The sequence below is a fragment of the Haliotis cracherodii genome, unplaced genomic scaffold (genome assembly GCF_022045235.1).
Source record: "Haliotis cracherodii isolate W230 unplaced genomic scaffold, xgHalCrac1.p SCAF_5, whole genome shotgun sequence".
Classification (NCBI taxonomy): Eukaryota; Metazoa; Mollusca; class Gastropoda; order Lepetellida; family Haliotidae; genus Haliotis; species Haliotis cracherodii.
In genome coordinates, this window is record NW_027266308.1 from 36,090,960 (window position 1) to 36,108,684 (window position 17,725).

At 37.6% G+C, this 17,725-nt stretch overlaps 1 protein-coding gene across 1 annotated transcript in view; it reads right to left on the reverse strand.

Moving 5' to 3' along the window:
* LOC139442684 (uncharacterized) overlaps positions 1-16,809 on the reverse strand; it is a 72,326-nt gene extending 55,517 nt beyond the window's left edge. The window contains exons 1-2 of the mRNA XM_071223559.1: positions 16,622-16,809; positions 14,676-14,963 (exon numbers count right to left, since the gene is read on the reverse strand). Coding sequence (XP_071079660.1) covers positions 14,676-14,963; positions 16,622-16,809 — 476 coding nt within the window. The remainder of the gene's footprint in view (positions 1-14,675; positions 14,964-16,621) is intronic.
* Between the last annotated feature and the right edge of the window lie 916 nt (positions 16,810-17,725).

Consider the following 17,725-nt stretch of genomic DNA (forward strand, 5'->3'; position numbering starts at 1 on the left):
ACTGTCAATGACACAAAAGCTGCCCACTAAACAGCTGATATGTCAACTTTCAAGGGAAAACATACACACAAGATACACAGTGTTCATTTCATGGTGTGTTGACGACACCAATGTTTATTTCATAGACCATGTTATTTACACAGCTTTATTTACAGCACTGGCAAGTCTATACAAATTTACAAAGAGACGTAAATAAATACCTTCTACCAGATTTGGAATAAGCGTAGATAAACCAAGTCTATTGAAATGCGCTAAGCAGGTCAATATACATATTTTACATCAAATCTTAGCGTTATTGTCATCATTCTACTTTAAACATCATAAAAACATTGTTAGATTAGGTTAAGAACATTTAAACTATGATCAATTCTTGAAATTAGAAACCTGGAAAATACTCAATTTTGACAATTCTGTGACAAGGTGTCTTCAAGTTTCTTTGAACAAACGTCTTGTTGTGTTCAGTTAGGATTAATATTTTTACCCTTTCCCCAAAATAATAATGTCTATCGTGGTCAAAGATGGTGACGGAACCTATGCCAAAAGAGTCTGATGTACAGACAAAACTTCTACATGGCTCTTACCAAATTGATTTCAAATTAACCTATTTCTACATTATTGATCAGTCTTGCTTCTCACTGTACAAAGTTTAGGAATAGCATGAAACCTCAGCATGCAGTAGAAATCAATTTTACAGTAATTAGAATCGATAATTCATTTTCTTTCTTAGCAAGCTGTGAAGCACTTTATTGAACGTTTATAATCTGCAGCAAGATAAGAAATATAAAAACTACAAAACATATGTAGTGATTACAGTTACAACTGTGCTTTTCTGTGCTAGATGTTGTCATTAATCATAAGTGGCAGAAAATTCCAAACTGTGTTGAAAGAAGCGGTTAAATTATGCACTGTTTTAGGTCTTGATTAAGAGGCACAATAATTCACTGCATTCACATGATGCTGTAACGACCAACACCAATCATCACCAAGTTCCCTGCCACGACAATTATAACACCCACATCACCATGTTCCCACATCACTACCACATTCCTGACAACTACTGATACTCACCTACAACTACCACTACATTCCTGACAACTACTGTTACTAGCCTGCAACTACCACTACATTCCTGACAACTACTGTTACTCGCCTACAACTACTGCCACATTTCAGACAGAGAGTACCAGCCTTAAACCACTAACACCTTTCCAAAAACTTTTCAAATTACAAGTGTTACTGTTCAATAACACAATATTGGTTCAGGGTTGAAACCTAACCACATTCAAAACAAAGTAAAACTATTTCATACACACAAATTTAGTTTCCATTTTTAAGTTCACTAACAGACAATATTACACAAATAAAAAAGAAACCAGTCCAACTTAAACACAAATTCCTAGTGATAGCCATCCCTCACTAACTTGAGACATAATTATGCTCTTTATCAGAAGATATTTTAGGACTGATAATTGAATACTTTTTAAAATGCCACTGCCATGAAACTGTCATATTGAATAAATGAATTACTGTTAATTATCAAGTAATGGGTACATAAATACACTATGGAACTCGCCGATACAATCTCCCTCTGACAATGGGCAACGTGATCAATCCTGTGAGTGGATGTTTTAGACACCTTTGATAATTTCCCATCTTGTGGCACTTGAGCTGATTGATAGACCATGTACTGGTATTCCATTAAACCTAAAAAATCTCCCCACTGAAAATGTGATAATCAGTGAGAGTTAGCTCTGCACAACAAAATTCCCCAGAGAGCAAAAATCAGAAATTGAAGCAGCTACGTCGACCATGATGCGAATCTTGGAATCAATACAAATGGATGAAGAAATAAAGGATTTACAGTGCATGAACAAGTGTCACCATCAAATCTATTACACTTTTATTTTTATTCCATCCATTTTGTCTCCTATTACGGAGATGGAATCAATGAGATGGCTTGAGGTGCGTTTAACGCTGGTAACATGAGTCCCTCCAGAGACGTGTCTCATTATAAGTGAATTATCTCTGCCACTCCGTACTCAGAGGGACCTACGTTTACCTAACTCACTAAATATCAAGAGAATGAGGCAGTCTGGACAAGGGTCATAATGAGAGATCGTGTATCACTGCCCATGCTTCAATCAACAGACACAACATTACCATGGAAAACTTTCCATTGCTGATTAGTGAGATAGAGATTTGCCGAATCTGCATGGCTTTCTGACGAAGGTCTGCACCTGATGAGAAATGCATGCAAATGATATTTCGGATTTAGGCGCAAACGGGAGATCGGACGAATTACGTCCGAGGATCCCTTTCCCTCCGAGGTTAATTACGCCGTCGGTCTAAATTTACCTCTTTACACACAAATGAATTACCATGTATTGACACACTTAAAAATTGCACAAATTTCATCAAACATAATTGAATAAGGCAGTGTTTGCTTTTCCTCCATAGTCGAACAGATCAAACAAGCTATCAGTGGTCATTTGTCTTGTTTTCAACCGTCCCAAGCAAAACATCACCCCAGGGGATCGCAGACGGCCCAACAATCAATTTTAATCACAACAAGTTACCATTCCATAGTAAATAATGTTTACTTTAGTATAGTGATCAGGCTGGGGTCATAAATTCGAACCCTAACTTGCCAGGCTTTGCCGCCAAAGTCATCGGGCTCCGCTGACGAATTTCCCGATTATTGCCCATCTTTAGGGTACGTCTAGCGTTTATAATCAGCGCGCTCTTGTCGTGGGGCAGATTTATTGCCCGAGACAACATCCACACCTTGTGGGAGGCCCAACAGCTCCAGATTCTGCCTCAATGAAAGTTGTCAAAATTAAATGCTGATAATAAAGACCAAATTGTGCCAGCCAAAAACTGCAACAATGAAAAGGTAAACAGGGGCCTGTCTTGGCAAACGTTCCACTAGCATTTATTTAGTCTCTCCTTGGAGAGTAAACACTCATTTGTGGAGGAAATGTTTGCAAAGATTGGCAGAGAAATGAGATCATCACGTCCTTCCAGTTCCTCAATCATATTAAAACTCATTTCATAACCATAACCTCTCGCCCCAAATTTGACTAGTAAAGGAATATGCCATCCCCATGAAAGGCCCAAATTTTGTGTCCATAATTATTTAGGAATAAAGCATTAGACCAGCAAACTATTCTGTTTCAGACTAAACAAAGGTACACACTCTGTCATGTAGATTTTCCATTGACGGACTGGGTATCATAATGTTTGTCAAGAATTTCACATGAACTTTATCAACCTCATCTGTAAGTGGATTTCGAGGAGCAGGAAAAATAGCTGATGTCATTCAAATTCTCACAGTGCTTTGTCGTTAGACTACCATAATTATTTTAATTATATGATCACTCTAAACTGTGATAATTATGACTGAATATACAAACAGAAAAGTTTGACCTTTAGCTACCTCAAAAACTTGAACACACTCTTCATCTTGATAAAATTAATTTCTGTAACATCACATCGAAATAAAACTAGTTAACGTCCATTTCATGACACACACAATAATCAAAATGTCTGGAAAAGAATAGTAATTCCTGATATTTTGTTTATTCTGGACATTGTTTGCAGTGATGAGAGATAATATCATCACTGCTCTATCTTCTTTCGAATATAAATTAAAGAATGAATATTTCATTGTAATATATAAAATGTACAAACCGAGTATGGTCTCATGGTCCATCTCACTGTCCCAACTTTCAAAATACAGAGACTTTTGTCATGTTTGTTGATGTTTTAGATGTTAATGCGTGCATCACTTAAGTTTTGTGCTCATATGAAGACTTGCGTTATCTATGCGATAAACCAATCCGATAACCTTGGTATCATGATCCGATAAATATGCAAATGAGATCACCTAGCAGGAACTACTTTCAAGCTCTATATATCAATGTGATGTGTTCTTTCTCAATAAACTGGTCACTAACATCCACATTTACATGCTTGGATTGGGATTTTCCAATGTCTCGTCGAAACATGGCAACAAACATGGCACTATATGAAACAACTGGGCAGTTCACTCAAACATTGTATTCCTACCCAGTTTTATAGGCTCTTAATTGTTACGATTGAGTGAAATAACATCTTAACCTTCCATTATTATAAGAATGACATAACATGTGACATATATTGTGTGTTCCAGACTGTAAATTAAAAAATTGTATTACCGTATGTAAGCCTTTTGCGAACATGGTACTTGTTTTTTACTCCTAATATATGATATTATTGACACAGAAACCCTCTCGGCTAAAAATCTCGATTGATGACAGAAGGGTATACCATGAGTCTTGTAAGGCTCCATTCCTTCTGCGGAGTATTGACATATCTCCAGCATATTTCACAGAATCAAAGTCTTCATCGTGTTCATTGGCAAACCTTATCTGGGTCTTCTTTTACATCCCACTCTAGTTACTCATATGTTAGCCATGATTTGTGTCAGTCTGTGCTACAATTACAGAGTACGAATCTAACGCACATCTGAACATGTTGAAGATTACAATTTTAGATCTATATTCAGGTTTCTTCCTTGTGGTGGTAAATTTATAGCCTTTTCATTACTTTTGTTAGGTGATCCTTTTGCGGGACAGTATTACTGATGTGCTACCAGCCTGTCTGGCTGGGGACAAATTAGGGTGGATGTTTGGTTTAGGGATCCATGACACTTAAAACAACATAGTAGGGGAAAAAAATCAGAATATAACTAGGATATGTTTCATCAAAAGCACTTAACTGTGTCTTGACCAAATACATATGTGAAAAATGATATAATTACAAATATGAAGAAATGGTCACTGATCGAACTAAATATGTTCATTTATCAATCAAATTATCCATTACAAAGGGGAGATTACTCTCAATTGCACCTCGCCACTATATTATGCAAATAATAACACAAACTGCAAAACCCATCAGAGCCTACTTAAGAAATGGCTACCATTTCAGATAACATTCTGATAAACAATAAATAGACAATTCTTTTCTCTTTTTTTCCACTTGGTGACTAGGATTACCAGACCAAGAATACCAGAATTATCGGTCTTATAATCAAGCAAGAAATATTTCGTTTAAAGCACCCAAAAAGTAAAATACAATTTTTATCTTGTAAAATGTATCATACTTTGAAACTGACATATGGTAGGCTTCTAAACTTTCTCCTTATCAATTTCATCTATGAATGCACTTCAACAAACAATTGACTATTAAATTTTTATTATGCTCATAAATATAGACATAAGATGGTTGATATCATGTTATCAGTCCAAATCACCTTCGCCTTCTTTCATGTCTAAATCTAAGACAAGTCTATTTATGCTAATACAAAGGCCGGTCAAGTTTTCCCACGAGCCAAACGAATTAAGTGGCTTAGCTTAAACTCTCTGAACACTGCATCATATCAAAATGGGTATTGCCACCTGGTAATGTCTACCAAATCAAACAATGTAACATTTCTCACAACCACCACAACCTTAATCCAGGCTTGTTTCCTCAAAGATAACCCCAGTATGGAGTAATATACAGATTTCAATATCAAATTGTGGATCAATAAACAAAACGCCATATCCCGCCCCCTGCCGAGTCTCCCCCCTTCCCCTCTCATAAACCACTACCTGCAATACGCCAGATCAAAGGCAGGCATAATCATAGGTGCTGCAATATTACAAACTAAACTGAGCTGGGGGGAGAAAATCTTATGAACTACATTCCAAGCCAGTTAATATCAGATTAATAATAATTCATCTGGACCATCTGTCTGTTCTGAACAATCACTGAAATCATGGGAATAGCACGGTTTCCGATTCAGACTCTGCCAAACTTGATGACTCATGTGTTATTTTACGAGTTGTGAAGCTACTTGAAAGTCTTCAAGCAAAATTATTGCTGTTCTTCAGATTGGCTGGAAAGATTAATTAGCAGAATATTCGTTAACGTGGGTCGTTAATTGTGCAAGTGGCTGAGTAGTGTTAACTGCCATGTAATAGCATGAGGATTGGCTGCCATCTTATTCAGTTTGGTAAGGCTCAGCTCAGAAATGGAATACCAATTAGTAACAATCTCAGGCTCAGATTCAGATCAAATAACTGAAAATAATTTTCTAAATTGGAATTTATTCTAATTGGGATTCAGAATCAATTGAAAGGAAAATCAATGAAGAAATGATAGACTTGAGCAAATATCAATTTGGAAAAGTTGTTTTTATTCCATGTTCTCAAAGACATTTGAAATTAATCAGTAATAATTAAGGTTCTAAAAGAAACCTTCACTGAAAATATTTCACAAAACTGGCTTCATTTCTCTATTATTTGTCATTTTAACATAGCATTTTAATTAATATTTCTGCTAAAAATCATAGCTGGTGCGGTATAGTCTAAGAAATTCAGCTTAATGACTAGTCCACAGGCCTAGTGGAAACCTAATTTCACTAACCCTCAAGAGCTTGTAGCTGTTCTGCTTTACATTGCTTTAAGAAGAATTAATATTTATTCCAGATTTACACTTTACCCCTTGTGGTCAAACCTCTGTAAACAGAGCACTATGACACACTATGAGAAGGAGAAGATAATTGGTGAACAACTGCCTGTATAGAAGTTCATGTTGCCAAAACTTTTCTGTTAATTGTTCGTATCCCGCCCAAGTCGGCAAACAAAGGTCACGACCTACTCTGCACCCTTGACCTTTGAAGGCTGGATCACACCTGATCCAAAACATTATCTTTAAATTTGAACGCTACTGCACACACAACCCAAATCAACATGTTTAAACATGGATTAAAATATCATAACGCTCCTCCTAATGTGAGAGCTCCAATCTCTCCACAGTTTTCTCCAAATTTTCACTATTTACTCCAAACTCATCAGAAAGCGGAAATCTTAATATTTCCTTTTTGTTTGCTCCTAGATGGCATGTTTGCAGAGTGGGAAAGTTTGGCTGATTCTTGGGGAATAATCCTTGTTAATCTATGGCTTTCCCCGCAATTAGAGAAGGTCTCCTTGTGATTACATACTCTAAGACTTGATTTATCAAGGGATGTACTTTTTTGCAATTACAGCAGAATCCTAGTATTCCTGGAGGCACTGGAAGAATATCGTCAGGGTCAATAAGTCGTCATGGAAGTCCTTGTATTATTATATGGCAAGGGAATTTTTCATCATCCTTTCATTATTGTGATCTGAGAATCATAAATTCAGTGACACAAAAAAGGATTTTCAGTTCTGACTAGAGATTATAAATATACTAATGAAAACACATAAAGGAACATCAAGAGGCATAGAGTAAAAAACATAGGGGCCGAGTTCAATATAAAGGCTTCATGTCATTTACATAAGGCACCGAGTGAAATGGCAGAACCTGGTGGGATTTGTTCCATCAACCTTGTCAGCATATTCAGTTCTGTTCATTGCTGTACGAACTAAGGGAACTCTGGGAGAGAATAACCTGAGGAAGTAACAGGTGTAGAAATAAAATAAATGTATATCACTGTCAGGCCTTTTAGTTATTATTTGTTGGTTTACAAAATGTTTGGCCTAAAATTCAATGTAGGCATCCAAAAATAAAATTCCAGATTAGTATTCCTACTAATGAGTGAGTGAGTGAGTGAGTGAGTGAGTGAGTGAGTGAGTGAGTGAGTGAGTGATTAAGTAAGTATGGTTTTACACAGGTTTTATCAATACTCTGCAATGTCACGGCTGGGGACACCAGAAATAGGCTACTAATGAATTAAAATCGAACTTGTGGTTTGTTTGTTTATTTGTTGTTTAACGGCTCACTCAGCAATATTCCAGCTATATGACGGTGATCTGTAAATAATCGAGTCTGGACCAGACAATCCAGTGATTGACATCATGAGCATCGATCCAAGCAATTGGGATGCGATGACATGCATCAACCAAGTCAGCAAGCCTGACCACCTGATCCCGTTAGTCGCCTCTCATGACAAGCAAGGGTTACTGAAGACAAATTCAAACCTGGATCTTCCCTAGGTTATGACAAGCATAGTTGCCTTTTACGGCATGCATGGGCTGCTGAAGACCTAATCTACTCCGGATCTTCACAGTCTGGTGGATATTGCAACACACAGCATTCCAAATGATCATGTTCTTTAACTTGTTTTAAGAGTATACTTCATCAAAAGTGATTCAGATTTCTTGAGGTCAAACAGGCCATTGGCACTGGAAAACATCAGAGACTCTCTATATTTGAGTAATATGCTCCTGATGCGTCTCTGATACTGACACTCTGAGTCTGGCCATAGTTTTACCTTGTGTAGAATCATTTGAGTTAGAACTTTTACACCAATCCAAATCTTAAGCTCTGGCATCAGGCAATGATGTTTCTATTAAGAGTTGATATACAGTAAACGGTAATAACGAACTCAAAGGGACTACTAATTTTAGTTCGTTATAACCATACCGTTCGTTATAAGTACATATACAGCATGACTACAGCAAGTAGTCGGGACCAAAAAACAAGTTTGTTATATCCGTCAGTTCGTTATAAGCGTGTTCGTTATAACCGTAGTTTACTGTACATAACAAATACTCCTTCAAACATCTCACCTCATTGAGAATGCACATAGGTTTCCCCCTTCACAAACTGATATACATGTGATCTGTCAGTCAGTGAATCATCCTTTGCAGACTGTTTCTATCATCACAGTGACCACAAACCATAGACAATAGCATATAATAACATGCACATCCCAATACGTAGCAGTAATTGTATATCATCTAGCATACAGCTGCTGCTGCATCTTCTCAGTTACCTGCATACCCACTGTCATCAACATTTTGCTGATAAATCATCTGATGATTAATGCCACTTCGTGCACAGCAGAGAGTCAAGCCACTGGTTCTGTAAACTCATCTTGTCTGTGTACTTACAAATATATACTACTCAGAAGAGGTTAAAGAACACCCAATTCTTGAATGAATCAATATTCTTTAACTTCTATAGTAATATGAAAGAAGAGGGGGTTGTTTAACTTCTTTTGAGTAGTACATATTATTTTCAACATAGTACAATCGCAACAGAATTTTTTTAGAAAGGTAAGAAAAGATGTACACATTGCTATCCATTATACATATCCACTATCCATATCCACTATCACAGTGATGGTTTAGGAAACTGGCTGAGCCATGCTCAGTAGAAATGGCTACATGAGGCACCAAATGTAAATGGATGCACAGGATCTGGACCAGGCAACAAGTGGATGATAAGATGAGCAATGATCCATGGACTTGAACTTAATTTATCTATCTTACTGTAGCCTTTAGATGATATGCCATGCATGTTTTTTTCTGTTTGTTTGTTGTTTAAAGCTCTGCAATATTCCAGCTATATGACGGAGGTCTGTAAATGATAAAGCCTGGACCAGACAATCCAGTGATTGATATCATGAGCAATTGAGCATCAATCTATGCAGCTGGGATACAATGACCTGTATCAACCAAGTCAGCGAGCCTGACCATCCAATTACCTTAGTCACCTCTTATGACAGTCAGTGAATATCACATATCAATACCATCTCAGCGACATCAGAATGTATTGTTTTATGCCAGAGAACATAAACAATGCATTATGTCTTTACTCCTTCATTATACTGAGATGCAACTAAATATATAAGGAAAACCCCACGTAAATCATCAACATGATAACCTAGGGAAGATCCAGGTTTGAATTTGTCTTCAGCAACCCATGCTTGTCATAAGAGCCGACTAATATCAGGTTTGTTGACTTAGTTGATGCATGTTACCCTAACACAATTGCGTAGATCGATGCTCATGGTGTCAATCACTGGATTGTGTGGGCCAGACTAGATTATTTACAGACCACCGTCATATAGCTGGAATATTGCTTAGTGCTGTGTTGAACAACAAATAAACAACATGATCAAATTGCAATTTTGTTAAAACAAGTTTCTGCCTAGTCAACATACAATTTATTTTACATATGCCGTTGCTAGACCATATATCTACAGTGATATCTATTTCACGCTAGACACCTGCATGTGACTGATATACAAGCTGCTTCCCGAGAACTTACTACATGGTATATATAGTGTGTATTTCACTGTGATAGGCAGATATAGCATATATATATATATATGCCAACTAGGAAGTATGTTGTATAACTCAACTCTACATCCATAAGCACATAAAGTGGATGCACTTCAATATGTTGAATGAGGTGTAAATTGTCAGCTGATCACGGGACAAAATTCCTTCTGATAAGAGTCCCAATGACCAAGATAAAGTTGTAATGATATGAACAAAATATGTTCCCACTCCCAAGGCCTCAAGGGCACAATTAGAAATAATATTTGCTTAAAAACAATGCCTAAAACATTTATAATTGGTCAGTGAGAAATGTACACAAGTAAATTTCCTGCTAATGGAACACAAGTACAAGAACACATGTACAGAGTGATTCACAATATAAACAGGAAAGTCAAAAATTGAAAATGGTATCATCGGGGCTCCAGAAAAAGGCTGTGTATGTACGGATTAAAATGTGCACGATTCGATGGGGGATGATTTAGAAAAACGTATCAGATATGCATCACAGCATGTATGTATGGACTAATATTTATAAATATAAGTATTTCCCCAAAAATATATTCTGATCTCAGCAGCATATTTTTTTGAGTATAGTGAGCACATTTTCCAAAAGAAACAGCTGTGTAAAGGCGATGCACTTTATACACGCCATAATGAGTTTTGATGTTTTTACCCCAACGCAAAGATATTACCGTGAGCATGTACACCCCGGAAATACCATGTCAACAAATCCGTACTGACGCACGCAATTTAATCCTGTAATTATACTGTCTGGTTACAAAAAGTGTTCATTGTATATCTGGAATATAATTGGTCAGTGAGAAATGTACATCACAAAAGTAAATTTCAAGCTAATGGAACATATGTTCACGTAATGAACAGTATGATTCACAAAATAAAGTGGTAATTCAACTCATTGAAAAGGGGGGACGTAAACTTAATAAACTGCAACTGCTTCATCTACCTCAAGGTGAAATGACATTAACTCATCCAAAAGAATGACAAAAGGTACTCTTCTTGCTGACACACACAAGTCCAAGGGGCATACCTATCTTCATAATCCCTGGGACCGCCTCTGTGGTCTAGTGGTAGAGCGGAAGGTCTGGGGTCTGGAGTTCGCGTCATACCAAAAGACGTAAAAAGATGGTACTTGTTGTTACCCTGTCTGGCGCTCGGCATTAGGGGGGTCAAACAAGGACTGGTCGGCTCAGAGTCAGTATACTGTGTCTGAGTGGGGTATTCATGTTAAACTGCGGCATGGTATCTCAGTGAGCTAGTACTATAAATCGGCATCAGTCCGGACTAGTACAAGCAGCCATAAAAACACGTACATGCACATCGCTATATAAATGAAATAATCTTGGACGCGACGTTAAACCCCATTTCACCTCACCTCACCTAATAATCCCTGGGTCACGTTGGAAATCACTTACATTTGTGTCCCTCCTGAGTGTGAAGCGGACCAATAAGAACATCTACTTCTACCCAGTTGGGTCGGTGCAGACAATATTAGTGGCATGTGTTAGTTTTAGTGGCATACACATACAGGAATAAATATATTTATACACGGAGTGATTTTTACTGCTTCTAAACACTACCTGAGCCAGCTATATTACACTCCATATGCTACAGTGAAGAGATCTTTCATCAGCATTTGATTAAGCATCAGCATTATCAGCAGAAGATGAATACTGTTTCAGGGACAGGGTCTAGATGTTTCATGAGCCTGTTCACTGAATGATCAGGTATGTGTTGTTGCTACTGTGAGAGTTTCTCTGTTGGGGTGAGAGGTATGTGTCGATGTTACTGTTAGCATGCCCATAGGCTATCAGCCATCAGTGGTGAGACTCACATGTTGATGTCACTGTGAGAGTTCCTCTGTAGGGGTGAGAGGTACGTGTTGATGGTGCTGTGAAAGACTGTGGGCCATCAGTTATCAGGGGTGAGAGTCACATATTCACAGAGTCTGGATAAGACTCCAACTCAGACAAGTACATCTCTGTCCTCTACTCTCATAACATGGACAAACCATTGCTGACACACTGCTGACCAAACTGATGATGAACTTACAGTTCACATCAGACTTATTCTGCCCTGGAATTGCTACATCGACCAAGCATGGGCTGTTAACCTATTCTGTCCCAGATATCCCCACAGGGGACAGACATGGAGTACTGTGAGCCTATCCTCTCCCAGGGGCCAAGCATGTGGGGTACTGCAGACCTATCCTGCCCTGGCATCACCATGCATGACAAACATGGGGCACTGTAGACCTGTCCTGGAGTCACCATACATGACAAACATGGGGCACTGTAGACCTGCCCTGGCGTCACCGTGCATGACAAACATGGGGCACTGTAGACCTGACCTGGAGTCACCATGCATGACAAACATGGGGCACTGTAGACCTGCCCTGGCGTCACTAAGCATGACAAACATGAGGCACTGTAGACCTGCCCTGGCGTCACCGTGCACGACAAACATGGGACAGTGTAGACCTGACCTGGAGTCACCATACATGACAAACATGGGGCACTGTAGACCTGTCCTGGAGTCACCATACATGACAAACATGGGGCACTGTAGACCTGCCCTGGAGTCACCATACATGACAAACATGGGACACTGTAGACCTGCCCTGGAGTCACTATGCATGACAAACATGGGCCACTGTAGACCTGCCCTGGTCGTCACCATGCATGACAAACATGGGGCACTGTAGACCTGCCCTGGCGTCACTATGCATGACAAACATGGGCCACTGTAGACCTGCCCTGGTCGTCACCATGCATGGCAAACATGGGGCACTGTAGACCTATTCTGCCCTGGAATCCCCTAGGGATCTAATCCGCCCAGATAGTTTTTATCACTGTATACATCCACTTCCGAAGCATCAGCTTCACTCGGATGACATTTATTTTACTTACAGTCATTCAAATCAAAACTGATAACAAAATCTATTCTATTTATGGTAATTAAAATAGTTTTAGTTCTTAACACTCGACATTCACAAGGTACGCAGGACATTAATAGTGATCAGAGGTGAAATTAACTGCATTCATGACATTGTCTTTATAATTCAGAACACTATTTAATATTTATTTTTCACTCTTAGCATGTCAAGCTAAACAACCGTTCATCATCAATACTTGCTGTCTTGTACACAAATTCTTCCTCCAGTCAAGGTCTCATAAATATTATTGTTGACTAAATTATATTTTTGCGTTTATGGAGGTATGTGGATTTATTCAGTGTAGACACTGGTTGTTACATTAGTATTTATATCTCCATAAACTTAAACAATGTTGAAGTCAAGACTACACTATGTTCCTCTAGAGAACAGTACACACAAGACCACGGAGTATTGGCAGTGAGAAGCATTCTTAACCAGTACAGTGTAAAGCAATATTACATTTCTAATAAACAAAAGAAATTATCAATACTCAGAATATCTAAACACTACTAATATGATACAAAATATAGGATGATATTTTTTCTCTCAAAATATCTTAAACATTTATTAAAATAGAATTAATTAAGTTGGATTATCGAAATATTGATGGTAAACACACCTTAACACATGCTTAAAGGATAAATCATTCAATCTAATATGAGGGAAAACAATAACCTACAACACCTACAAGCTGTCACTTCATACATTGTCACAGCTGGCTAACACATCGCCAGAAAAAATGTATGAATCATAGTAAAAGGGAGGTAATTCATTCCTGTATGGAAATCATAATATTATCTCCCTTGAACAGACACAAGAACATCAATGGATTAGGTCTGAAAAACACTGGTATTGGTAAGACATTGGGCAGATATCATCAAATTAAATTGGGCACAGTTTGTCAGCTCTTCCAGTAGTATGCAAACCATAAACACTATAATAACATTTCTCAGCATTATTTAGAATCAGTGATAACCCAAGCCTTTACAGTATTGGTTTGTTCATCACAAACCCTCATGCTGTTGTACATGTACCTAAATGCAGTGTCTTGTCTTGAACATTTTGTTTACATGTTAGACATGATTCATAATAATTTGTGTTCTATTAATGTAAAATAAAATGTGTTTGTTGTTTAACACTGCACTCACTAATATTCCAGCTATATGGACATGCCTTTCAATAATAATGTCTCGACCAAACAATCCAGTGATTGATATTGTGAGCAACGATCCACACCTTTGGGGTACATGGACATGCTATCAGCCGAGTCACATAGTCTGACCACCTGATCCATTTGGTCACCACTTTAACCACAAATAAATTGTGAACAAGGGCACCAATTGTGGTGCTTATGTCATGTTGTTCAACAACGAAACTGAAACTCAGACCCTTCAGCTTTAGAACAAGAAATGATTTAGACAAAAACACAACAGTTATTTCTTTTGGAGTTGTGGCATTCACATTACCACAATAGATGTGATAAAAAACAGCATATGACCAAGAATGTTTTTAATCACCTATGTTTTATTTCTGACCAGCCTCTAACCCACATTTGGACATATTCTGTGGTCCATGGGGATCTATTCTTCTAAGGAATCCCCTCAGGGATATTATATAAACACTGATAAGATATTACTTACACCATCTCTTCAGTAACTTGGCTCCTAGGTGGACCATTTATGTGGTTGTGTTTCATTATTGCCGGGTCCATTGCTTCAGTAACTTGGCTTCTGGCTGGACCATTCTGCTTGCTTTGCTCTCTGGTAGGCACCATCTCTGATGTTAAAATGTCTGTTTTATTTGCCCTTGGTAACCTATCTCTTAGTTCACTGTTAACATCAGAACTTTTGTACATATCAACCAAGTGCCCTTTCAACCTTTCTTCAACAGCCAATCGTAGAGATCTTTCCTCTTCAATGGTTTTCTCTCTGCAAACAAATCATTGTCATAATTAGGCAATTAGCCATTCTTGAATGAAAATATAAAAGAAGGTTAGAAGTAATGTATCCATTAAACCCACAGACAGATATTTTCATATATAATATAACCATCTTAATACCAAAATAATAAATTGAATAACTTTTTCTTTCTTTCCTTAATAACTTATTATTTCTATTAGACATCAACCCTACTAACAGTCCAACACAATGAAACAATGTTGCACCATACACTCAAATAGCAATTGTTCTTGGTGTATATATTGTTTATTCCACATGTCATGTATAACATTTGAAAACATACCTCAACAATGTTGCAGTGAGTAGTAACATTGCAAAGATTATAACATCATGACAAAAAAAAAAAACCTGATACAAATTAGATCAGCTGTAAACTATGTACAAAACTCAATGACAGTAACCAAACAATGAACTTGAAACCAACACACAAAGTCTCGTGATACATATGCATGATAACTGAAATATATTTGACAATATTAACAATGTGTTCCATGAGTAAAACCATTTTGCACTGCTCATCCATGTTTCAAAACTTTTCAAGTTGGAGATGTTCCCTTTAAACCTTCACAAACCATACATCTTGCAGGGTTATTTTTTTTCAAGATGTTTTGTCAGATGTCTGATTAACAGGTATTTGAGATAAGAACAGCTGGTGGTTGGAACCCCTCAGTGTTGCACAGTAGTGCAGTGTCATTTCATCCACTCAAATGTATAACTCATGATGATAAAAATGATTCACTGGTGCAATACCTTTTCCCAAACATGTTAAAATTATCCAAGAACTGAGAAGATACCAGACACAATCACTCCTGGTGCGCTGACATGCTGTGTTGACTTCAAGTACCATGGGTACTATTGGAAATGGTTTAATAAAGGTTAAGGCTCTGCTGTCTGCAGACATTTTCCAGTCAAGGTCTAGCCTTTGTAATTAGTATACCCTATGTAAAACGGGGACACTACCTCTGTGTGATCACTAGCTGCTAGATGGATAGTTAAGCTTATGACGTCACTCTATTGTTCCAACTGTGTATCATTTCAAACAATTTCAGCCAAATAGCTGAAACTCCCCTATCAACATGAACTCTGTCATTATCAATGCATATCTCCGAGTGATTCATTCACCACACACGTGAAGTTGTGAACCCATGACATATGAAACTGCATGTACAACCGACCGTTTCATTTCGACACAGGTGTAGTTGGTGGTGTTTGAGTATTGTCTCCTTATCAGTGTTGAGTTATTAATACACAAGATTTTTCAATAATACACGCTTTTGGGGTCTTTCATTACATAATAAAGCGACTGGGTTTTGATTAACTTGAATCAAACTTGCAAAGTTGAATTGACCAAAGTCTTGTATCTGATTAAGTGCTAATAACCCAGCTGTAGTGCCAACTTTTGGGCAAGTTATACAGTGTTCCGAGAATTTATTCAAATGTTTTGATAGTTGAATATTAGGTGTCACGTGAACATGACACGCGTACACCAATCGATTTTCGAAATCAATAAGGTATAAATGTTTCACGGGTGTTCATAACTGTGCAATGTCATGTGCTGTAGAATTATGTGATATACACATAGATTTTTCAGTTAATAAATCTACTAAAACACTGTTCATATCACAAACCGTTCTTCTATATCGTCCTTTAGTTTCCCGACAGATGTCACGGTTTTCTCTGTTGCTCGCCGAATTTGACTGATTAATTTTTTGTCAGTGTCGGGTAATTCATGAAACTGTTTTTCTGGCGTCCTGTCCAACCGCCGATGGTAGCTGATCACTTTGGCTGCCCCAGGTGACGAGGGCCGAGCAGCCATATTGGAGCACCTGTAAACAAAGGTGCATCATGGGATCTTGCTGTCTGCAGTTATCTCCCTTATCAACAGACTATTGATGTAAGAACTATTTTTCAATTTCATTCACCTTTAAATATCCACTATGGCTATGCTGTTTCTAACTAAATATTCATGTCTGTGAGTAGAATAAAAACAATAAACGGACCGTTTTATTTAAAGATGGAACTTTTCACAAATTGTTTGTTTGTTTGTTTGTTGTTTAACGCCGCACTCAGCAATATTCCAACTATATGACGGCGGTCTGTAAATAGTCGTGTCTGGTCCAGACAATCCAGTGATTGACACCATGAACATCGATTAAATGACAGTGAGTGGAACTCGATTTTGATGTCTTTATGACGGGTTTTTTTCAAAGAAAAGATACGCCTTATGATACACCTTATGATAACTGAAATATTGCCAATACGTTGTTAAATTTTCACACTCACTTGACAAACACCGTCAAGTCTAGGTTTAATAATTGATTGAAGCATTCATAAATGTTAAGTGAAGTTGATATTATGAGCGCTTCAATTCTAAATGCCTTTCAAAGGCTTCAATTATATTTGTGTTACATTTCCCTTCACGAAATACATAAATACACAGTGCTGGACTTACCTAAAGACTAACATGTATGTCAAACGTTGATACATAATGGTTGGGTTAAGCGAGACAATCAGAAAACGATTGCAGGGAATGTTTATGAATTTGTCAGTATTTCAATGATACAAATACTATTTTTAGTATTTCACTGTATAAGTTGTAAGTTCTATGTCATTATGAGTTACTGTGCAACTGTTACTGTTTGTTGTTTAATGCCACACTCAGCCATATTCCAATATATGACTGCGGTCTGTAAATAATCAAGTCTGGGACAGACAATCTAGTGACTGACATC